Consider the following 24569-nt stretch of genomic DNA (forward strand, 5'->3'; position numbering starts at 1 on the left):
TCCAGCTGTGTACCCTCTCTAGCACCAGGGTCAGCGCACTCTCAAATGATGTTTTTTGCCATCATTGTAAGCCTGCCACACATACACTATACAATACATTTATTAAACATAAGAATGCGTGTGAGTTTTTGTCACAACCGGCTCGTGGGAAGTGACAAAGAGCTCTTATAGGACCAGGGCACAAATAATAATACTAATCAATCATTCTGCTCTTTATTTAACCATCTTACATATAAAACCTTATTTGTTCATCGAAAATTGTGAATAACTCAGCACAGGTTAATGAGAAGGGTGTGACATAACTGCAATGTTGGGTTGTATTGGAGAGAGTCTCAGTCTTAAATCATTTTCCACACAAAGTCTGTGCCTGTATTTAGTTTTCATGCTGGTGAGGGCCGAGAATCTACTCTCGCATAGGTACATGGTTGCAAAGGGCATCAGTGTCTTAACAGCGCGATTTGCCAAGGCATCATACTCTGAGCGCAGCACAATCCAGAAATCTGGCAATTCAATTTTCACACAACAGCTTGTTGCAATTTCAATGAGGCTCTCTTGTTCAGATATCGGTAAGTGGACTGGAGGCTTAATCATAGCCTCAATTTTGTCCCGCAGATTGAATATAGTTGCGGAGAGTCCCTGTAATCCTTTATTCAGATCATTCAGGTGAGAAAAAACATCACTCAGATAGGTCAGTCGTGTGAGAAATTCGTCATCATGTAAGCGGTCAGACAAGTGAAAATTATGGTCAGTAAAGAAAACTTTAAGCTCGTCTCTCAATTAAAAAAAAACGTGTCAATACTTTCTGTATGTTGTAAAAGCGTTACATGGTCGCTGCCCATATCATTGCATAGTGCAGAAAATACACGAGAGTTCAGGGGCCTTGCTCCCTGTCATGGGTTTTGCGCCATCAGTACAGATACCAACATGAGCAGCAGCCACGTTTGGCTACATACAGACCGTTAGTGGAATTTCTGCGAGAGAGTAACGGTTAATGTGATTGGATATTAATTATTTGACTGAGCTACCTGTATTTGACATTGTGTTGTTATTGATGTAGCCCTACGGCGTTGTGGGTACCCCAGTTTGGGAATACCTGGTCCAGAGTACTGTACTCTACTCAACTGTACTGTACTCAAATCTACTCAACTGTACTGTACTCAAATCTACTCAACTGTACTGTACTCTAATCTACTCAACTGTATTGTACTCTAATCTACTCTACTGTACTCTATTGTATTATACACTACTCTACTGTACTATACTCTAGTACACTCTACAGTACTCCACTGTCCTGTACTGTACTCTACTGTACTGTACTCTAATGTGCTCTACTCTACTGTACTTTACTCTGATCTACTCTACTGTACTCTACTCTATTTACTCTAATCTACTGTACTCTACTCTACTTGACTGTACTGTATTCTACTATACTGTACGCTACTCTACTAGACTCCACTGTACTCTACTCAACTGTACTGTGATCTACTCAACTGTACTGTGCTCTACTCTACTGTACTGTATGGTACTCTACTCTACTGTACTCTACTCTACGGTACTCTAATTAACTCTTCTCTACTCTACTGTACTCTACTCTACTGTACTCTACTCTACTGTACTGCACTCTACTGTACTGCACTCTACTGTACTCTACTGTACAGTACTCTACTGTGATGTACTCTACTATACTGTACTCTACTCCACTCGATTGCACTGTACACTACTCAACTATACTGTGCTCTACTCAACTGTACTGTGCTCTACTCTACTGTACTGTATGGTACTCTACTATACTGTACTCTACTGTCCCGTACTCTACTGTACTCTACTCTACTGTACTCTACTCTACTGCAATGTACTCTACTGTACTGCACTCTACTGAGCTCTACTGTACAGTACTCTACTCTACTGTGATGTACTCTACTATACTGTACTCTACTCAACTGTACTGTGCTTTACTGCACTGTACTGTAATATACTCTACTCTACTGTACTCTACTGTACTCTACTCTACTGTACTCTACTCCACTGTACTCTACTGTACTCTACTGTACTGCACTCTACTGTGATGTACTCTACTATACTGTACTCCACTCCACTGTACTGTACTCTACTGTACTGCACTGTACTCTACTCAACTGTACTGTACTCTACTGCACTGTACTGTACTATACTATACTGTACTCTACTGTACTCTACTCTACAGTACTCTACTGTACTCTAATGCACTCCACTCTACCGTACTCTACTGTACTGTACTGTACTCTACTGTCCTGTACTCTAGTACACTCTACAGTACTCCACTGTCCTGTACTCTACTGTACTTTACTGCACTCTACTGTACCCTATTGTACTGTACTTTTTCACCACTCTACTGTACAGAACTCTACTCTACGCTACTGTACTCTACTTTACTCTACTGTACTGTACTCTACTCTACTCAACTCTTATTGACTCTACTGTCTTCTACCATACTGTACTCTACTGTACTCAACTGTACTGTACTCTACTCAAGTGTACTGTGCTATACTCTACTATACTGTATGGTACTCTACTATACTGTACTCTACTATGCTGTACTCTACTGTATTCTACTCTACTGTACTGTACTTAACTCTTCTCTACTATACTGTACTCTACTGTACTCTACTCTACTGTACTCTACTGTACTGCACTCTACTGAACTCGACTGTACTGTACTCTACTCGACTGCAATGTACTCTACTCAACTGTACTGTGCTCTACTGCACTGTACTGTACTATAATATACTGTACTCTACTATACTGTACTGTAGCCTACTGTACTGTACTGTACTCTACAAAACTGTTCTGTACTCTCCTATACTGTCCTATACCCTACTGTACTGTACTCTACTGTAGTCTACTTTACTCTACTCTGCTGTACTGTGCTCTACTACGCCCTACTGCACTCCACTCCACTATTACTATTGTAATGTACTGTACTCTACTGTACTGTACTCTACTCTATTGTACTCTAATGTACTCTACTCTGCTGTACTTTACTCTAATCTACTCTACTCTACTGTACTTTACTGTACTCTACTCGACTGTACTGTACTCTACTAAACTGTTCTATACTCTACTTTACTGTACTCTACACTACTGTACTTTACTCTATGCTCCTATACTGTACTGTACTATGTTCTACTGTATTGTACTCTACTGTACTGTACTGTACTCTAAGGTACTCTACTATACTGTACTGTACTCTAGTACACTCTACAGTACTCCACTGTCCGGTACTATAACGTACTCTACTGCACTCTACTGTACTCTATTGTAATGTACTGTACTCTACTCTACTCTAATGTAATCTACTCTACTTTACTCTAATCTTCTCTACTGTAGTCTACTGTACTTTACTGCACTCTACTCGACTGTACTGTACGCTACTAAACTGTTCTGTTCTCTACTCGACTGTACTCTACTCAACTGTACTTGACTCTACTATACTGTACTGTACTATCCTGTACTCTACTCAACTGTACTTGACTCTACTATACTGTACTGTACTATCCTGTACTGTACTCTACTGTAGTCTAATCTACTGTACTGTACTGTACTCTACTGTTTTGTACTCTACTGTACTGCACTCTACTGCATTCTACTGTACTGTACTCTACTCTACTCGACTGCACTGTACTCTACCCGACTGCACTCCCGTGTGGCTCAGCGTGGCTCAGTTGGTAGAGCATGGTGTTTGCAACGCCAGGGTTGTGGGTTTGATTCCCACGGGGGACCAGTACGGGGAAAAAAATGTATGAAATGTCTGAAATGTATGCGTTCACTACTGTAAGTCGCTGGATAAGGAGCGTCATTGTGACATGTGGAATAGGAGCGTCATTGTGACATGTGGAATAGGAGCGTCGTTGTTGTGACATGTTGTGGGATAGGAACGTCGTCGTTGTGACATGTTGTGGAATAGGAGCATAATTGTGACATGTGGAATAGGAGTGTCGTCAATGTGACATGTTGTGGAATAGGAGCATAATTGTGACATGTGGAATAGGAGTGTCGTCAATGTGACATGTTGTGGAATAGGAGCGTCGGCGTTGTGACATGTTGTGGAATAGGACCATCATTGTGACATGTGGAATAGGACCATCATTGTGACACGTTGTGGAATAGGAGCATCGTCGTTGTGACATGTTGTGGAATAGGAGCGTCGTCATTGTGACATGTTGTGGAATAGGAGCGTCGTTGTGACATGTTGTGGAATAGGAGCGTCGTCATTGTGACATGTTGTGGAATAGGAGCGTCGTTGTGACATGTTGTGGAATATAGGAACGTCGTCGTTGTGACATGTTGTGGAATAGGAGCGTCGTCATTGTGACATGTGGAATAGGAGCGTCGTTGTGACATGTTGTGGAATAGGAGCGTCGTCGTTGTGACATGTTGTGGAATAGGAGTGTCGTCGTTGTGACATGTTGTGGAATAGGAACGTCGTCGTTGTGGCATGTTGTGGAATAGGAGCGTCGTATTGACATGTTGTGGAATATAGGAACGTCATTGTGACATGATGTGGAATAGGAGCGCCGTCGTTGTGACATGTTGTGGAAAAGGAGCTTCGTCGTTGTGACATGTTGTGGGACAGGAACGTCGTCGTTGTGACATGTTGTGGAATAGGAGCATAATTGTGACATGTGGAATAGGAGTGTCGTCAATGTGACATGTTGTGGAATAGGAGCATAATTGTGACATGTGGAATAGGAGTGTCGTCAATGTGACATGTTGTGGAATAGGAGCGTCGGCGTTGTGACATGTTGTGGAATAGGACCATCATTGTGACATGTGGAATAGGACCATCATTGTGACACGTTGTGGAATAGGAGCATCGTCGTTGTGACATGTTGTGGAATAGGAGCGTCGTCATTGTGACATGTTGTGGAATAGGAGCGTCGTTGTGACATGTTGTGGAATAGGAGCGTCGTCATTGTGACATGTTGTGGAATAGGAGCGTCGTTGTGACATGTTGTGGAATATAGGAACGTCGTCGTTGTGACATGTTGTGGAATAGGAGCGTCGTCATTGTGACATGTTGTGGAATAGGAGCGTCGTTGTGACATGTTGTGGAATAGGAGCGTCGTTGTGACATGTTGTGGAATAGGAGCGTCGTTGTGACATGTTGTGGAATAGGAGCGTCGTCATTGTGACATGTTGTGGAATAGGAGCGTCGTTTTGGATAAGAGCGTCGTTCTGGATAAGAGCGTCTGCTAAATGACTAAAATGTAAATGTAATCTACTGTAGTCTACTGTACTATATTGTACTGTTCTCTACTGTACTCTATTGTAATATACTCAACTATACTGGACTGTACTCTACTATACTGTACTTTACTCTACTGTATTCTACTGTACTGTACTCTACTTTATTGTACTCTACTGTACTGTACTGTGCTGTACTCTACTGTACTGTATTCTACTACACTCTACTATACTGTACTCTACTTAAATGCACTGTACAGAACTCCACTCTACTGTACTGTACTGTACTCGATTGTACCGTACACTACTATACTGTACTCTCCTATACTGTACTCTACTTTACTCTACTGTACTCTACTCTACTGTTATGTACTGTACTGTATGGTACCGTACTGTACTCTGCTCTACTGTACTGTACTCTACTCAACTATACTGAACTCTACTCGACTTTACTGTACTCTACTCAACTGCAATCTACTGCACACTGCTGTATTGTACTGTACTCTACTCGACAGTACTCTACTATACTCTACTCACCTATACTGTACTCTACTCGACTTTACTGTTTTTCCTATTTTGTTGCATTACAACCTGTAATTTAAATGTATTTTTATTTGGATTTCATGAAATGGACATGCACAAAATCATCCAAATTGGTGAAGTGAAATGACAGAAAATTACTTGTTTAAAAAAAATTATACAAAAAAACCCAGAAAAGTGGTGCGTGCATATGTATTCACCCCCTTTGCTATGAAGCCCCTAAATAAGATCTGGCGCAACCAAATACCTCCAGAAGTCATATAATTAGTTAAATAAAGTCCACCTGTGTGCAATCTAAGTGTCACATGATCTGTCACATGATCTCAGTATATATATACCTGTTCTGAAAGGCCCTAGAGTCTGCAACACCACTAAGCAAGGGGCACCACCAAGCAAGCGACCCCATGAAGTCCAAGGAGCTCTCCAAACAGGTCAGGGACAAAGTTGTGGAGAAGTACAGATCAGGGTTGGGTTATAAAAAAATATCCAAACCTTTGAACATCCCACGGAGCACCATTAAATCCATTATTAAAAAATGGAAAGAAAATGGCACCACAACATTTTAGTCATCTAGCAGACACTCTTATCCAGAGCGACTTACAGTAGTGAATACATACATTTCATACATCTCATTTCATACTGGCCCCGCGTGGGAATCGAACCCACAACCCTGGCGTTGCACACACCATGCTCTACCAACTGAGCCACAGGGAAGACCTACCTGCCAAGAGAGGGCCGTCCACCAAAACTCACGAAACAGGCAAGGAGGGCATTAATCAAAGAGACAACAAAGAGACCAAAGATAACCCTGAAGGAGCTGCAAAGCTCCACAGCGGAGATTGGAGTATCTGTCCATAGGACCACTTTAAGCCGTACACTCCACAGAGCTGGGCTTTACGGAAGAGTGGCCAGAAAAAAAGCCATTGCTTAAAGAAAGAAATAAGCAAGCACCAAAAGGCATGTGGGAGACTCCCCAAACATATGGAAGAAAGTACTCCGGTGTCTTGATGTTGCCCTCTTTGGGTTTCTATGCACCATCCCCCTACCCCCCCCCCCCTACCCAGGCTCTGTGAGAGCTGTAGTAAATTCCTAAAAGAATGTCCTACCTCATGGCCACAGTTTTGAGACAGAGTGGGTTTCATAGAAAGAACCCAGGAATTCTTCCACCTCACAGGACTGGAGAACCGAATTACATTTATGTTCTGGAGAAGGTATAAAAGATCGGTGAAGTATCCAGCTACGAACTGGTCCGTTTGGTACAATTTTGTGAAACTCATGAGAGACAATACGGCCACATTACCATGGCGCTGTTTATATAATAGCCTCAGTTGTGAGACTTACATCTAATGGTTGTATAAAATGAATTAATAAGGATAAAGCTATTTGGAATATGTTGGGATGCTTGTAAGATGTTAATGTGAGAGAATTTTATTTCTGTTTAAAGTTTCACCAAGTCATTGGCACGCCCCCATGAACAGACGGGACCTGGCGTCATGAGACAGCCTTTTTCTGTTATTCCGAATATAACCCCAACCCAGGGTTTCTATCACCAGACCGAGCTTACCTCCATTACGAGTGGCTAAACGTTGGAGACCAGCTTACCTCGATAACGAGAGGGCCAAGGTTTGACCATGCATTCCTCGTTCTGAACTTTAACCATACCACGTGGTTAACCTGTTTGGGCTAGGGGGCAGTATTGAGAATTTTGGAAAAAATATGTGCCCATTTTTAACTGCCTCCTACACCAACTCAGAAGCTAGAATATGCATATTATTGTTCAGGTTTGGATAGAAAACACCCTAAAGTTTCTAAAACTGTTTGAATGGTGTCTGTGAGTATAACAGAACCCCTATGGCAGGCAAAAACCTGACAAGGTTTCATGCAGGAAGTGGCCTGTCTGACAAGGAGTCGTGCGTCTTGCATCTGTTTATTGAAGAGTAAGGATCTTAGCTGTAACGTGACAATTCCCAGGGCTCCAATAGGCTCTCAGAAGCCGGGAAAATCATGAAGGTTGACGAGGCAGCCTCAGGCTGAAACAGATTATCACCTTATTCAAGTGTCCCATTAGGTGACAATGGAATGAGGCGCGTGCGCGATTAGCCCCCGTGGAGTATTTTAATTCGGCTGTTTAGTTTATTGCAGATTCCCGGTCGGAATATTATCGCTTTTCTACGAGATAAATGGCATAAAAATTGGTTTTAAACAGCGGTTGACATGCTTCGAAGTACGGTAATGGAATATTTAGACATTTTTTGTCACGCCATGCGCCATGCGCGCGACCGTGGATTGCCATTCTGATAGTGTCTAGAACGCACGAACAAAACGACGCTATTTGGCTATAACTATGGATTATTTGGGACCAAACCTACATTTGTTATTGAAGTAGAAGTCCTGGGAGTGCATTCTGACGAAGAACAGGAAAGGTAAGAACATTTTTCTTATAGGAAATGTGATTATGGTGAAGGCTAATCTTGCCGGGTGTCTAAATAGCTAGCCGTGATGGCTGGGCTATGTACTTAGAATATTGCAAAATGTGCTTCATCCGAATAGCTATTTTAAAATCGGACATATCGAGTGCATAGAGGAGTAATGTATCTATAATTCTTAAAATAATTGTTATGCTTTTTGTGAATGTTTATCGTGAGTAATTTAGCAAACTGTTAGTAAATTCCCCGGAAGTTTGCGGGGGGTATGCTTTTTCTGAACGTCACATGCTAATGTAAAAAGCTGTTTTTTGATATAAATATGAACTTGATTGAACAGACATGCATGTATTGTATAACATAATGTCCTAGGTGTGTCATCTGATGAAGATCATAAAAGGTTAGTGCTGCATTTAGCTGTGGTTTGGGTTTTTGGTGACATTATATGCTAGCTTGAAAAATGGGTGTCTGATTATTTCTGGCTGGGCACTCTCCTGACATAATCTAATGTTTTGCTTTCGTTGTAAAGCCTTTTTGAAATCGGACAGTGTGGTTAGATAAACGAGAGTCTTGTCTTTAAATAGCTGTAAAATAGTCATATGTTTGAGAAATTGAAGTAATAGTATTTCAAACGATTCAAAAATCGCGCCACTGGATTAGACTGGCTGTTACGTAGGTGGGACGAATTCGTCCCGCCTAGCCCATAGAGGTTAAACTCTTAGACTATTGATACCGACAGAATAATAAGACTTTAATAAGTCTTTCATATTAATTACTAGTCTGCAGCTAGGAATTCGGTATCTTTGAACGCGAAGACCGACGAAACATCTGTCCTATAACGACATTAATGAATGTCACTTTGAAATATCCATTCTAACCGAGAGAGAGCGAGAGAGAGAGACAGAGAGAACGCGAGGACAAAACTCTCCAACAGAACGAACTTTTCAACAAAGATCCCGACGACACACTGAGCATAAATATATATATATATTGATTGCAATTGTTCCCGAATGAGTGAGCGTTCATGTGCAAAGGATTAGCATTTCAATTGTTATAATTATCAACTCTTATCAACCTTTTGTGTAACAAGCCGCCATGCCGGTTTAGCCCACTAGGGCACATTCTCCTATCATTTCCTTGTAACCATAGCTACTGTTTGTTATGCATTTCTGTGAATTACTTAGTTAGTAAATAAATGATTTTAAGACAATTGATGTATGGATGACTCATAGTGAAGACTGGGTTCATGCAGATAACCAACAATTTACGACGTTTGGAATGAGACTGACGAGGTAAAGAATACATCATTAATCCGAAGACTAATAGATCAGATATTATGATATCTGAAAGTTATATTAGGAAAATTATAACTTTGTAATCTGAATATTTTCCTTGGTGCCCCGACTTCCTAGTTAATTACTGTTACACGATTAATCAGTTTAATCGCGTAATAATAATTACAGAGAGTTATTTGATAAATATGTATTCAGTTTTAATGATGCCAAAGACACGACACTGGTCAGATGAGACTAAAATGTAGCTTTTTGGCCATCAAGAAAAACGGTATGTCTGGCACAAACCCAACACCTCTCATCATCGGCAGGGACTGGGAAAATGGTCAGAATTGAAGGAATGATGGATGGCGCTAAATACAGGGAAATTCTTGAGGGACACCTGTTTCAGTCTTCCAGAGATTTGAGACTGGGACGGAGGTACACCTTCCAGCAGGACAATGACCCTAAGCATACCGCTAAAGCAACACTCGAATGGTTTAAGGGGAAACATTTAAATGTCTTGGAATGGCCTAGTCAAAGCCCAGACCTCATTCCAATTGAGAATCTGTGGTATGACTTAAATATTTGTAACGATCGTCGTCGGGTGACGAGGAAGCGGACCAAAACGCAGCTGGGAGCGAACACATGTTTATTCTTTTACACTGAAATAAACACGTACACAAAATCAAGAAAATGCCGATACGTTAGCTGCTCAAAATCAAAGAGACAACACCCCACAAACAGCGTGGGGGAAAGAGGAACTTAAATGTGATCCCAATCAATGATTGGGAATCGACAGAACCCAACATAGAAATAACCCACATAGATCTAACACAAGGCTATAACGCTAACATAGACAACAAACCAAGGAAAAATACCCAACATGACACACCCTGACCCAAAATACCCGAGTTCACCTGGTCAGGGTGTGACAGTACCCCCCCCCCCCCCCCCCCAACGGTGCGTACTCCCGGCGCACCAAACTTAAGTCTATTAGGGGGGGGGGGACCCGGGTGGGCGCCTCACCCTCGGTGGAGGCTCTGGCCCCGGGCGTGTTCTTTCCCCCGCCTCCACCTTAGCCCTACCCCTCTGGCCCGGACTGGACCACTGTGGAGCGGCATGCTCAGGCTCTGGAGCGGAGCCGTCGACCGGAACAGGATTGGGCACCGGTGGACCGGACACGGGCCGTACCGGTCTGGGAGCACCACTGGCTTGGTGCGGGCAGCAGGAACGGGCCGGGCCGGACTGGGAACACGCACCACTGGCTTGGTGCGGGGAGCAGGAACGGGCCGGGCCGGACTGGGGACACGCACCACTGACTTGGTGCGGGGAGCAGGGACGGGCCGGACAGGACTGTGGACACGCACCGTGGGCTTGGTGCGGGGAGCAGGGACGGGCCGGACAGGACTGTGGACACGCACCGTGGGCTTGGTGCGGGGAACAGGAACGGGCCGGGCCGGACTGTGGACATGCACCGTGGGCTTGGTGCGGGGAACAGGAACGGGCCGGACAGGACTATGGACACGCACCGTGGGCTTGGTGCGGGGAACAGGAACAGGCCGGACAGGACTGTGGACACGCACCGTGGGCTTGGTGCGGGGAACAGGGATGGGCCGGACAGGACTGGGGACACGCACCACTGACCTGGTGCGGGGAGCAGGGACGGGCCGGGCCGGACTGGGAACACGCACCACTGGCTTGGTGCGGGGAGCAGGAACGGGCCGGGCCGGACTGGGGACACGCACCACTGGCTTGGTGCGGGGAGCAGGAACGGGCCGGGCCGGACTGGGGACACGCACCGCTGACTTGGTGCGGGGAGCAGGGATGGGCCGGGCCGGACTGGGAACACGCACCACTGGCTTGGTGCGGGGAGCAGGAACGGGCCGGGCCGGACTGGGGACACGCACCACTGACTTGGTGCGGGGAGCAGGAATGGGCCGGGCCGGACTGGGGACACGCACCGCTGACTTGGTGCGGGGAGCAGGGACGGGCTGGGCCGGACTGGGGACACGCACCGTGGGCTTGGTGCGGGGAGCCGGGACGGGCCGGACAGGACTGTGGACACGCACCGTGGGCTTGGTGCGGGGAGCAGGGACGGGCCGGGCCGAACTGGGGACACGCACCGTGGGCTTGGTGCGGGGAGCCGGGACGGGCCGGACAGGACTGTGGACACGCACCGTGGGCTTGGTGCGGGGAGCAGGGACGGGCCGGGCTGGACTGGGGACACGCACCACTGACTTGGTGCGGGGAGCAGGGACGGGCCAGACAGGACTGTGAACACGCACTGGTGAACTGAAGCGTGGAGCCGGTTTAGCCACTTGTCCTGGCTGGATGCCCATCCTAGCACGGCATGTGCTGGGCATGTCCACCGGACGCACCGGGCTGTGCGGGCGCACTAGCGACACAGCGCGCAACTCCGCTTCCCATGGCTTGGTGCGGGGAGCAGGAACAGGCCGGGCAGGACTGTGGACACGCACCGTGGGCTTGGTGCGGGGAACAGGAACGGGCCAGACAGGACTGTGAACACGCACTGGTGAACTGAAGCGTGGAGCCGGTTTAGCCACTCGTCCTGGCTGGATGCCCATCCTAGCACGGCATGTGCTGGGCATGTCCACCAGACGCACCGGGCTGTGCGGGCGCACTGGCGACACAGCGCGCAACTCCGCATACCATGGCTCCTCCTCCAGATCTTCCCTCAGCAGGTCCTCAATCAACCGCCTCATCTCCGTCTCCTCCTCCGCCGTCATCCCCCACGAGAGCAGTGGTCTGGGCTCTTCCTCTGCCCTTCCGGACCACCCCATTAGCCCCCCCAACATTTTTTCTTGGGGGTGTCTTCCGGGCCTCCTCGACCGCCGCCTGCGACTCCGTCCACCGGCTGGCATTACCTCCTCGACCTGGGAATCCTTTCGCCAGGGTCCTTTCCCCGACATGATCTCCTCCCAGGTCCAGAACTCCTTACCCTCGCGAGCCCATCTCTCGCGCTCCTTTTCCTCCCGCTGCTTGGTCCTGGTTCGGTGGGGTGTTCTGTAACGATCGTCGTCGGGTGACGAGGAAGCGGACCAAAACGCAGCTGGGAGCGAACACATGTTTATTCTTTTACACTGAAATAAACACGTACACAAAATCAAGAAAATGCCGATACGTTAGCTGCTCAAAATCAAAGAGACAACACCCCACAAACAGCGTGGGGGAAAGAGGAACTTAAATGTGATCCCAATCAGAGACAACTAGCGACAGCTGTCTCTGATTGGGAATCGACAGAACCCAACATAGAAATAACCCACATAGATCTAACACAAGGCTATAACGCTAACATAGACAACAAACCAAGGAAAAATACCCAACATGACACACCCTGACCCAAAATACCCGAGTTCACCTGGTCAGGGCGTGACAATATTGCTGTACCCCAGCACGAACCCATCCAACTTGAAGGATTTGGAGCAGTTTTGCCTTGAAGAATGGGCAAAAATCCCAGTGGCTAGATGTGCCAAGCTTATAGAGACATAGCCCAAGAGACTTGCAGCTGTAATTTATGCAAAAGGTGGCTCTACAAAGTATTGACTTTGGGGGGGGTGAATAGCTATGCACGCTAATGTTTTCAGTTTTTTGTCTTATTTCTTGTTTGTTTCACCCAAAAATATTTTGCATCTTCAAACTATTAGGCATGTTGTGTAAATTAAATGATACAAACCCCCCAAAAATCTATTTAAATTCCAGGTTGTAAGGCAGCAAAATAGGAAAAATGCCAAGGGGGTGAATACTTTCGCAAGGCACTGTATAGCTCCCTGGGCGAACTGTCCCTTCAGCGCCCCCCCAACAACAAAAAACCCACCATTCTGTACTAACTGTAATTTTTATTCAGACATATGGAACAACACAAATAAATAATTATAACATTTAAAACTATATAAATATAAAAATATATACAAAAATAAGACAAAAACAAATTGTAGTATATAAATACAAATAAAAAAGAGAATGGAATTATTACTGTCTGTCACGGTTATCGTCGGTGAAGGAGGACCAAAATGCAGCAGGACTGTGTTTGTTCATTTTGAACATTTATTAACTTCCCAAAATGAACGTACAAAAATAACAAAAACAAGTGAACGAACGATATACCGACAGTCTGGCAAGGCACAAGGCTAAACACGGAACAATCTCCCACAATTAAACAAACAAACACACCCAACTAATATAGGACTTCCAATCAAAGGCAACACCACACAGCTGCCTTCAATTGGAAGTCCACCCCAATTAACCAAATATAGACATACAACTAACTAGATAAACATAGAAATACGTAAACAAAGATCATAACCCAAAAACCCGGAAATACTAAATCAAACACCCTTTTTCCAAAACACCACCCCGAACCACATAAAACAAATACCCTCTGCCACGTCCTGACCAAACTACAATACCAATTAACCCCTATACTGTCCAGGACGTGACAGTACCCCCCCCTTAAAGGTGCTAACCCCGGAAGCACCTTAACAAAAATAACCCCAAACAACACCAAAATAAAAATTCCCCCCTACTAAAGGAGGGAAGGGAGGGTGGCTGCCGTCAACGACGGCACTGTGCTACACCCCCCCTCCCCAACCCACCTATCTCTGGAGGTGGCTCCGGTTCTGGCCGTTCCAGGCTGTCTGGGCAGTCTGGCAGCTCGGGACAGTCTGGGCAGTCTGGCAGCTCGGGACAGTCTGGGCAGTCTGGCAGCTCGGGGCAGTCTGGGCAGTCTGGCAGCTCGGGGCAGTCTGGGCAGTCTGGCAGCTCGGGGCAGTCTGGGCAGTCTGGCAGCTCGGGGCAGTTCAGGGCAGTCTGGCCACTCCGGCAGTTCAGGGCAGTCTGGCCACTCCGGCAGTTCAGGGCAGTCTGGCCACTCCGGCAGTTCAGGGCAGTCTGGCCACTCCGGCAGTTCAGGGCAGTCTGGCCACTCCGGCAGTTCAGGGCAGTCTGGCCACTCCGGCAGTTCAGGGCGGGCACTCCGGCGACTGTTGACTGGCGGGCAGCTCTGACGACTGTTGACTGGCGGGCAGCTCTGGCGACTGTTGACTGGCGGGCAGCTCTGGCGACTGTTGACTGGCGGGCAGCTCTGGTGACTGTTGACTGGCGGGCAGCTCTGGTGACTGTTGACTGGCGGGCAGCTCTGGTGACTGTTGACTGGCGAGGCTGGGTTTACGCACTTGAAGCCTGGTGCGTGGTGCTGGTACTGTGCGTACCAGATTGAGAACACGCACCTCCAGGCTAGTGCGGGGAGCGGGAACAGGACAAGTCGGACTGGGTTGACGCACTTCCGGGTCCGCACGAGAGACAGGAGCTGGAAACCTAGGGCTATGGAGGCGCACAGTCGGTCTTGATCTTACCTCCTGCACAACCCGTCCTGGCTGGATGGAACTAGTAGCCCTGTACGAGCGGGGTGCTTGTACAGGGTGGACTGGGCTGTGCAGGGGCCTGATGGTAGCCGTGCGTAGAGCGGGAGTTGGGTAGCCTGGTCCTCGGAGGCGTACCGGCGACCAGATGCGCTGCGCAGGCATCCTCCTACCAGGCTGAATGCCCGCTCTAGCACGGCACCTGCGAGGGGCTGGAATAACGCGCACCGGACTGTGCATGCGTATGGGTCAGATAGTGCGCTCCTCAGCGAAACATGGCGCTCTCCACCTCATACGCTCCTCCATATAACCACGGGTAGCTGGCTTCCGGCTCTTCCTATGCCTAGCCAAACTACCCGTGTGCCCCCCCAAAAATAATTCTTGGGGGTGCCTCTCGTGCTTCAACGCCAGTCGTGTTCCTCGGAAACGTTCCCGGTCCATACCAGCCTTTCGCCTTTCCTCTCTCTCTCTTACCACCTGTCCCCATGGAAGGCGATCTTTTCCTGCTTGGATCTCCTCCCAAGTGTAGGAGCCTTCTCCCTTCAAGATCTCCTCCCAAGTCCATCTCTCACCATTGTCCAACTCAAAATCCCACTGCTCCTTCCTCTGCTGCTTGGTCCTGGTTTGGTGGGAGATTCTGTCACGGTTATCGTCGGTGAAGGAGGACCAAAATGCAGCAGGACTGTGTTTGTTCATTTTGAACATTTATTAACTTCCCAAAATGAACGTACAAAAATAACAAAAACAAGTGAACGAACGATATACCAACAGTCTGGCAAGGCACAAGGCTAAACACAGAACAATCTCCCACAATTAAACAAACAAACACACCCAACTAATATAGGACTTCCAATCAAAGGCAACACCACACAGCTGCCTTCAATTGGAAGTCCACCCCAATTAACCAAACATAGACATACAACTAACTAGATAAACATAGAAATACGTAAACAAAGATCATAACCCAAAAACCCGGAAATACTAAATCAAACACCCTTTTTCCAAAACACCACCCCGAACCACATAAAACAAATACCCTCTGCCACGTCCTGACCAAACTACAATACCAATTAACCCCTATACTGTCCAGGACGTGACAGTATCCCCCCCCCTTAAAGGTGCTAACCCCGGAAGCACCTTAACAAAAATAACCCCAAACAACACCAAAATAAAAATTCCCCCCTACTATTCCCCCCTACACCATAGTAAGATGTTATTTTCTATGGTAGAGTAGGTCAGGGCGTGACAGGGGGTGTTTTCTATGTTTGTATTTCTATGTTCATGTTCTAGTTTTGGTATTTCTATGTTGGTTTTGTTTGGGATTATCTCCAATTAGAGGCAGCTGGTCCTCGTTGTCTCTAATTGGAGATCATACTTATAAGTAGGGGGTTTTTCCACCTGGGTTTGTGGGAGATTCATTTTGAGTAGTGTATGTTTCACCTCTGCATCACGGTTTGTTGTTTTTTGTCATTCAGTTTATTTATGTATTGCATAGTTTCACAGTATAAATAAAATGTGGAACGACACACACGCTGCACTTTGGTCCGCTCATTCCTACGACAACCGTGACAATTACACTATTACCCTATTGCTAACAAAAAACACTAAAATAAAACTAAATTGCACAAAGCCTATATCACACAAATACACAATTAGAATAACACACTTATAAAGAAGAGAACCTGATTATTACACAATTGCACTTCAAACAAGAAACACACAAACTAAATTGCACAACTAATTGCATTAGTACTGTACAAAGTTAGAGGTGCGTTATTTGATAGATTCCCCCACTCCCCCTACCTCGGGCTTCCAGTCAACCTACCCCCGCCCCCTCCCCATCTCATACTTCTGAGTGGGAGACCTTCCCAGGAAGTAGCCTGCCTAGCTCACAAACTAGAATCAGGGCGCCAACTCCGACAAGGTTAATTGACCCACAGTCCCACACGGTGACATGATATCACTGACGTGACGTGCAAATGAGCGATAGAAAACCGATCGCGCAAATGTCACCATTCAGAATATTATTGTTTTTTGTGCGGGCGCCATGCCGTCCCTGGCAAGATGCCACCCTGGGCAGCTGTCCATGTCACCTATGCCTAAATCCGCCACTGGGGTTGTGAGTTATTCTTGGGAAAACAAATGAGGTCCCCAGAATACCACTGATCTAGATGGACCCAATCTTCCACACAGCCCAGGATGGATGGATGGTCACCACCAACCTTTGCGTTCACTCACTGCACTGCTCTGCAAAACAATCTTTTTTCAGTCGCAAGTCTCCTTGACCCAGAAAGAAACAGCCACACCAATTCCATGTCCTATTCATCCTCCACGGAGACGTCACAAGCTCCATAACTCAACTACAGAGATTTTTATATCCTCACTGTCACCATATATCTGATTTATACAACTTATTTTGTTTGTAAAAACAATTTATTTCTGTTTTTTGATGAGGAACTGTCCAAACCGTTTTCCAGGGTTAGCCTGAATGGTCCAACTGTATTGCTATCTTGTGAAAGGAAATTACTACCTGTAAGAACATCTGAGACCAGGCTAATTCAGGGTAGTTTGAGCTGTTAGCTAGCTAGCTCCATCCTCAATGGATAGCTACAGTCTAACTACAGTGAGGGAATGTCTTCTAGCTGATATGTGCTTTGATGCTCAGTAGTCCTAACCACTGGGCTCTGTGCTGGAGATGCTATCCCACATTACCCCAGTCTCTGTGATCTGACAGGGGGAGAGGGAGCTGTCCCATATTACCCAAGCCTCCCCAGTTTGCCTGTGACCTGACAGGAGAGAGAGAGAGAGAGAGAGAGAGAGAGAGAGAGAGAGAGAGAGAGAGAGAGAGAGAGAGGGAGAGAGAGAGAGAGATAACTCACTAACTCACTGTCTAACCATGCATTATTCAGGGGTGTGAGTGTGAATCAAAGCTTCCTGCTTCTTTCAGAAGGAACTCCACTACTGCTAGAATAATAATAATAATTATTGTGTTCCAGTATAAACTCTGAGTAAACCATGGGGGCCTTTGTATGAAATATCAAAGGTACAAACAGCAACATATTATTTTGAACAATCCTCAAGAGTCATGGCAATACTTTTGTGTTTCCATATGATGAAAATGAGGTCAATCACTCCACAAAATGGAGTAAGGTAAGAACAGCAAATAAAGTGCATTCGGAAAGTATTCCGACCCCTTGACTTTTTCCACATTTTGTTACGTTACAGCCTTCTATGAAATGGATTAAATAAATAAAAAAAGTATTCAGACCCTTTGCTATTAGACTCGAAATTGAGCTCAGGTGCATCCTGTTTCCATTGATCCTCATTCAGATGTTTCTACAACTTGATTGGAGTCCACCTGTGGTAAATCTAATTGATTGTACATGATTTGGAAAGGCACATACCCACAGTTGACAGCACATGTCAGAGCAAAAACCAAGCCATGAGGTCGAAGGAATTGTCTGTAGAGCTCTGAGACAGGATTGTGTCGAGGCACAGATCTGGGGAAGAGTCCTAAAAATGTTTTGCAGCATTGAAGGTCCCCAAGAACACAGTGGCCTCTGTCATTCTTAAATGGAAGAAGTTTGGAACCACCAAGAATCTTCCTAGAGCTGGACGCCCAGCCAAACTGAGCAATCAGGGGAGAAGGACCTTGTTCAGGGAGGTGACCAAGAACCTGATGGTCATTCTGACAGAGCTCCAGAGTTCCTCTGTGTAGATGGAAGAACCTTCCAGAAGGACAAACATCTCTCCAGCACACCACAATCAGGCCTTTATGGTAGAGGGGCCAGACAGAAGCCACTCCTCAGTAAAAGGCACATGAGAGCCCGCTTGCAGTTTGCCAAAAAACACCTAAATGACTCTCAGACCTTAAGAAACAAGATTCTCTGGTCTGATGAAACAAAGGTTGAACTCTTTGGCCTGAATGCCAAGTGTCACATCTGGAGGAAACCTGGCACTATTCCTATGGTGAAGCATGGTGATGGCAGCATCATGCTGCGGGGATGTTTTCAGTGGCAGGGACTGGAAGACTAGTCACGATCGAGGGAAAGATCAACGGCGCAAAGTACAGAGAGATCCTTGATGAAAACCTCCTCCAGAGCGCTCAGGACCTCAGACTGGGACGAAGGTTCACAGTCCAACAGGACAACAACCCTAAGCACACTGCGAAGTCTCTTAATGTCCTTGAGTGGTCCAGCCAGAGCCCGGACTTGAATCCGATGGAACATCTTTGGAGAGACCTGAAAATATCTGTGCAGTGACGCTCCCCATCCAACCTCAAAGAGCCTGAGAGGATCTGCAGAGAAGAATGGAAGAAACTCCCCAAATACAGGTGTGCCAAGCTTGTAGCGTCATACCCAAGAAGACTCGAGGCTGTGATCGCTGCCAAATATGCTTCAACAAAGTACTGAGTAAAGCACTTTGTGATATTTCCATTTTTTATTTGTAATAAATATGCAAACATTTCTAAAATCCTTTTTTTGCTTTGTCATTATGGGGTATTATGTGTATATTGATGAGGGAAAAAAACTGTTTAATCGATTTTAGAATAAGGCTGTAAAAAAGTCAAGGAGTCTGAATACTTTCCGAATGCACTGTATGTAATTCTGTTCAGATTGATCTGATCTGATCTGATCTGGGGCCTAATGTATCAAGTGTCCCCCTGTCCGTATAATCTTATTCATTGTGATCTAAAAGGCAAAATTGAGACGCTTGATACATAAGGCCCCAGGTTGATATGACTCCATTTAACCCATTCCTGAGACTGATAACGATTATGTACAATGATCAAAGTTCTGTGGGGACCAACAGTTTACCTGCCGATGAGAAGGAACTCCCCTGCCACTCCAAGTCGTCTCATAGCCATGAGCAGCCCACGGACCGTCATGCCCTCGCAGAAGCAGACGACCACCCGGGCCTTGGGCAGACGTTCTCTCAGCTTCCTCAGGAGCCTGTCAAAGTGCTTCTCCCCGGCGTTGCTGTAGATCTTGTCTGAATGGGCGATACACAGCCCTTCCTGAGAGGCCAGATCCTTAAAGGCTTCCATACCACTCTCTCCGTAGTTACCTGGGGAAATAAACAGCATTAACAAAGAAAACAACAACATTATATCCTGGTTTTTAAAGTTTAGCACATTTTAAAATACAATATTATTTAAAAGGTTTACTCAAAATTCTACATTCCGAAGAAGTTTAAGACACTTTGTATTATAACTTTACCTGTAATTTTTGCCAACAAGCCAAACACAACAGCACTGCAACCTATATCTAGTGGCTGGCTGCATTTTAACCTTTCAGTCTGCTTGTTATCACTCTATTTCAGAGACGGAAGTGCCATGTCACTGTATCTCACTGTATTTAATAATAATAATAAAAAATACTAATCATTCTGCTCATCGGTCTGGTAAATAACGAAGGTGCACCAGAACAGAAATGTAATTGAGTTTTAATCAGTTCATCACCAACTCTCCCTCACTGCAGACAGATCAGAGGTCTGGTACTGCTTCCCAAATGGCACCCTATTCCCTTTATAGTGCACTACTTTTTACAGGATGGCACACATAGAGGTAGTGCACTACTTTTGACTAGGGCCCATAGGGGTAGTGCACTACTTTTGACCAGGGCCTATAGGGCTCTGTTCAAAAGTATTGCACTGTGTAGGGAATATTCTGCAATAGGATGCACACTGTGACTATGGGGAACGTTCATATGCATATCAGGCAGGCAGCTATGACCCTGATGTCATTCAGACATCTCATCACCTGGAACTGGAATCTTAATTACTGTATAATAATCTACAGCCCAGCAAAGATTTGTATAACTAACCCAAGATAGACCAGAGCCTGTTGTTTCCAATGGGAGCAAATTAATCCCAGTTGGAAGAACAAGCAAGGAGCTGGGTAGAGCCAAGCACGAGCTAGTGAGATCCTATTGGTGCATCTTAGCATTTATTTGCATATTTCCATTAGGGAACGACTACTCTGTGAAGTGCAGCGTGTGCAAAAACTCAATTCACCCTTTAACTTTTTGAAACTTTGGCAGAGGGTAAAGTCTACAAAACGCAGTCCACTCAGTGTGTTACATATTCTAGTTTTGGAAACAGAAAACTGTATGGAGATCAAATGTTTCATCGATGAGTAAATTAGCAGAACATCGGACAAAATCCATCTCGCTCCATCTTCTCCCACTGCCGGACACTGGGCTTCCTCTCATCACCATATTTGGAAGTGAGTGGAAACGCCAACCGGATGCTTCACATTTATACGTCTGGTGAAATATCTGTCTCATTGTTCTATCTGTGGTAGCACTGTACTGCAGAACAGAACTGTAGCTACTGAAGCCGAGGATTGTCTTGGTCTCCAGGATTCTTGGACTCCAGGTCTCATATGCAGTAGATTACCTGCTACCACCCCCCCAGTAAGATGTAGTAAGATGCAGATATCTACTCACTAACTATCAAAATAGTTAGTGAGTAGTGAGTAGTGGGTTGTGAGAGTGAATAGAGAGTAGTGGGTAGTGAATAGTGACTAGTGAATAGTGAGCAGTGGGTTGTGGAAGTGAATAGTGAACAGTGACTAGTGGGTGGAGAATAGTGAGTAGTGGGTTGTGGTAGTGAATAGTGAGCAGTGGGTTGTGGTAGGGAATAGTGAGTAGTGAGCAGCGGGTTGTGGTTGTGAATAGTGAATAGTGAGTAGCGGGTTGTGGTAGCGAACAGTGAATAGTGAGTAGTGGGTCGTAGTAGTGAATAGTGAATAGCGAGCAGCGGTGTGTGGTAGTGAATAGTGAGTAGTAGGTTGTGATAGTGAACAGTGAGTGGTGGGTTGTGGTAGTGAATAGTGAATAGTGAGCAGTGGGTTGTGGTAGTGAATAGTGAATAGTGAATAGTGAGTAGCGGGTTCTGGTAGTGAATAGTGAGTAGAAGGTTGTGGTAGTGAATAGTGAGTAGTGGGTTGTATAGTGAGTAGTGGGTAGTGAATAGTGAGTAGCGGGTTGTGGTAGTGAATAGTGAATAGTGAGCAGTGGGCTGTGGTTGTGAATAGTGAGTAGTGGGTTGTGGTAGTGAATAGTGAATAGTGAATAGTGAGTAGCGGGTTCTGGTAGTGAATAGTGAGTAGAAGGTTGTGGTAGTGAATAGTGAGTAGTGGGTTGTATAGTGAGTAGTGGGTAGTGAATAGTGAGTAGTGGCTTGTGGTAGTGAGTAGGGAATAGTGAGCAGTGGATTGTGGTTGTGAATAGTGAGCAGTGGGTTGTGGTAGTGAATAGTGAGTAGGGGTTGTGGTAGTGAATAGGGAGTAGTGGGTTGTGAATAGTGCATAGTGGGTTGAGGTAGTGAGTAGTGAGCAGTGGGTTGTGGAAGTGAATAGTGAGTAGCGGGTGGTGGTAGTGAATAGTGAGTAGTGTTTGGTGGTAGTGAATAGTGAATAGTGAGTAGTGGGTTGTGGTAGCGAATAGTGAATAGTGAGTAGTGGGTTGTGGTTGTGAATAGTGAGTAGTAGGTTGTGATAGTGAACAGTGAGTAGTGGGTTGTGGTAATGAATAGTGAATAGTGAGTAGTGAGTAGTGGGTTGTGGTAGTGAATAGTGAATAGTGGGTAGTGAATAGTGAGAAGTGTGTTGTGGTAGTGAAAAATGAGTAGTAAGTTGTGGTAGTGAGTAGTGAGCAGTGGGTTGTGGTAGTGAATAGTGAGTAGTGTGTGGGGGTAGTGAATAGTGAGTAGTGAGTAGTGGGTTGTGGTAGCAAGTAGGGAATAGTGAGTAGTGGATTGTGGTTGTGAATAGTGAGCAGTGGGTTGTGGTAGTGAATAGTGAGTAGGGGTTGCGGTAGTGAATAGGGAGTAGTGGGTTGTGAATAGTGCATAGTGGGTTGAGGTAGTGAATAGTGAGTAGTGGGTTGTGGTAGTGAATAGCGAGTAGTGAGTAGTGGGTTGTGGTAGCAAATAGTGAATAGTGAATAGCGAGCAGTGGGCTGTGGTAGTGAATAGTGAATTGTGAATAGTGAGTAGTGGGTTCTTGTGGTAGTGAATAGTGAGCAGTGGGTTGTGGTAGTGAATAGTGAGTAGTGAGCAGCAGGTTGTGGTTGTGAATAGTGAATAGTGAGTAGCGGGTTGTGGTAGCGAACAGTGAATAGTGAGATCTGGTTTGTGGTAGTGAATTGTGAATAGTAGGTTGTGATAGTGAACAGTGAGTGGTGGGTTGTGGTAGTGAATAGCGAATAGTGAGTAGTGAGCAGTGGGTTGTGGTAGTGAATAGTAAATAGTGAATAGTGAGTAGTGGGTTCTGGTAGTGAATAGTGAGTAGAAGGTTGTGGTAGTGAATAGTGAGTAGTGGGTTGTATAGTGAGTAGTGGGTAGTGGATAGTGAGTAGTGGGTTGTGGTAGTGAATAGTGAGCAGCGGGCTGTGGTTGTGAATAGTGAGTAATGGGTTGTGGTAGTGAATAGTGAGTAGTGGGTTGTGGTAGTGAGTAGTGAGCAGTGGGTTGTGGTAGTGAATAGTGAGTAGTGGGTGGTGGTGGTGAATAGTGAGTAGTGTTTGGTGGTAGTGAATAGTGAGTAGTGAGTAGTGGGTTGTGGTAGCGAATAGTGTGTAGTGGGTTGTGGTTGTGAATAGTGAGTAGTAGGTTGTTATAGTGAACAGTGAGTAGTGGGTTGTGGTAATGAATAGTGAATAGTGAGTAGTGAGTAGTGGGTTGTGGTAGTGAATAGTGAGTAGTGGGTAGTGAATAGTGAGTAGTGGATTGTGGTAGTAAATAGTGTGCAGTGGGTTGTGGTTGTGAATAGTGAGAAGTGTGTTGTGGTAGGGAATAATGAGTAGCAAGTTGTGGTATTGAGTAGTGAGCAGTGGGTTGTGGTAGTGAATAGTGAGTAGTGGGTTGTAGTAGTGAATAGTGAGTAGTGTGTGGGGGTAGTGAATAGTGAGTAGTGAGTAGTGGGTTGTGGTAGCAAATAGGGAATAGTGAGCAGTGGATTGTGGTTGTGAATAGTGAGTAGGGGTTGCGGTAGTGAATAGGGAGTAGTGGGTTGTGAATAGTGCATTGTGGGTTGAGGTAGTGAATAGTGAGTAGTGGGTTGTGGTAGTGAGTAGTGGGTTGTGGTAGTGAATAGTGAATAGTGAATAGTGGGTTGTGGTTGTGGACAGTGAATAGTGAGTAGTGAGTAGTAGGTTGTGGTAGCAAATAGTGAATAGTGAGTAGTGGGTTGTGGTAGCAAATAGTGAATAGTGAGTAGTGGGTAGTAGGTTGTGGTAGCAAATAGTGAATAGTGAGTAGTGGGTTGTGAACAGTGAGCAGCGGGTTGTGGTTGTGAATAGTGAGTAGTGAGTAGTGAGTAGTTGGTTGTGGTAGCAAATAGTGAATAGTGAATAGTGGGTTGTGGTAGTGAATAGTGAGTGAATAGTGAGTAGTGGGTAGTGAATAGTGAGTAGTAGGTTGTTGTAGTGAATAGTGAGTAGTGAGTAGTGAGTAGTGGGTTGTGGTATTGAATAGTGAATAGTGAGTAGTGGGTTGTGGTTGTGAATAGTGAGTAGTGTGTTGTGGTAGTGAATAATGAGTAGTAGGTTGTGGTAGTGAGTAGTGGGTTGTGGTAGCAAATAGTGAATAGTGAGTAGTGGGTTGTGGTAGCAATCTGGTTTCAGAGCTGGTCATGGGTGCACCTCAGCCACGCTCAAGGTCCTAAACGACATCATAACCACCATCGATAAGAGACATTACTGTGCAGCCGTATTCATCGACCTGGC

General features: G+C 45.6%; 1 protein-coding gene across 2 annotated transcripts in view; it reads right to left on the bottom strand.

The window, feature by feature from the left end:
* The window catches only part of LOC106611317 (metabotropic glutamate receptor 1), a 47890-nt gene that overhangs the window by 15426 nt on the left and 7895 nt on the right, over positions 1-24569 (bottom strand). For both annotated transcript variants that reach the window (XM_014211372.3, XM_045723669.2), the window contains exon 3: positions 19656-19905. In XM_014211372.3, coding sequence (XP_014066847.1) covers positions 19656-19905 — 250 coding nt within the window. The remainder of the gene's footprint in view (positions 1-19655; positions 19906-24569) is intronic.

Source organism: Salmo salar, chromosome 09 (assembly GCF_965601325.2).
Source record: "Salmo salar chromosome 09, fSalSal1, whole genome shotgun sequence".
Classification (NCBI taxonomy): domain Eukaryota; kingdom Metazoa; phylum Chordata; class Actinopteri; order Salmoniformes; family Salmonidae; genus Salmo; species Salmo salar.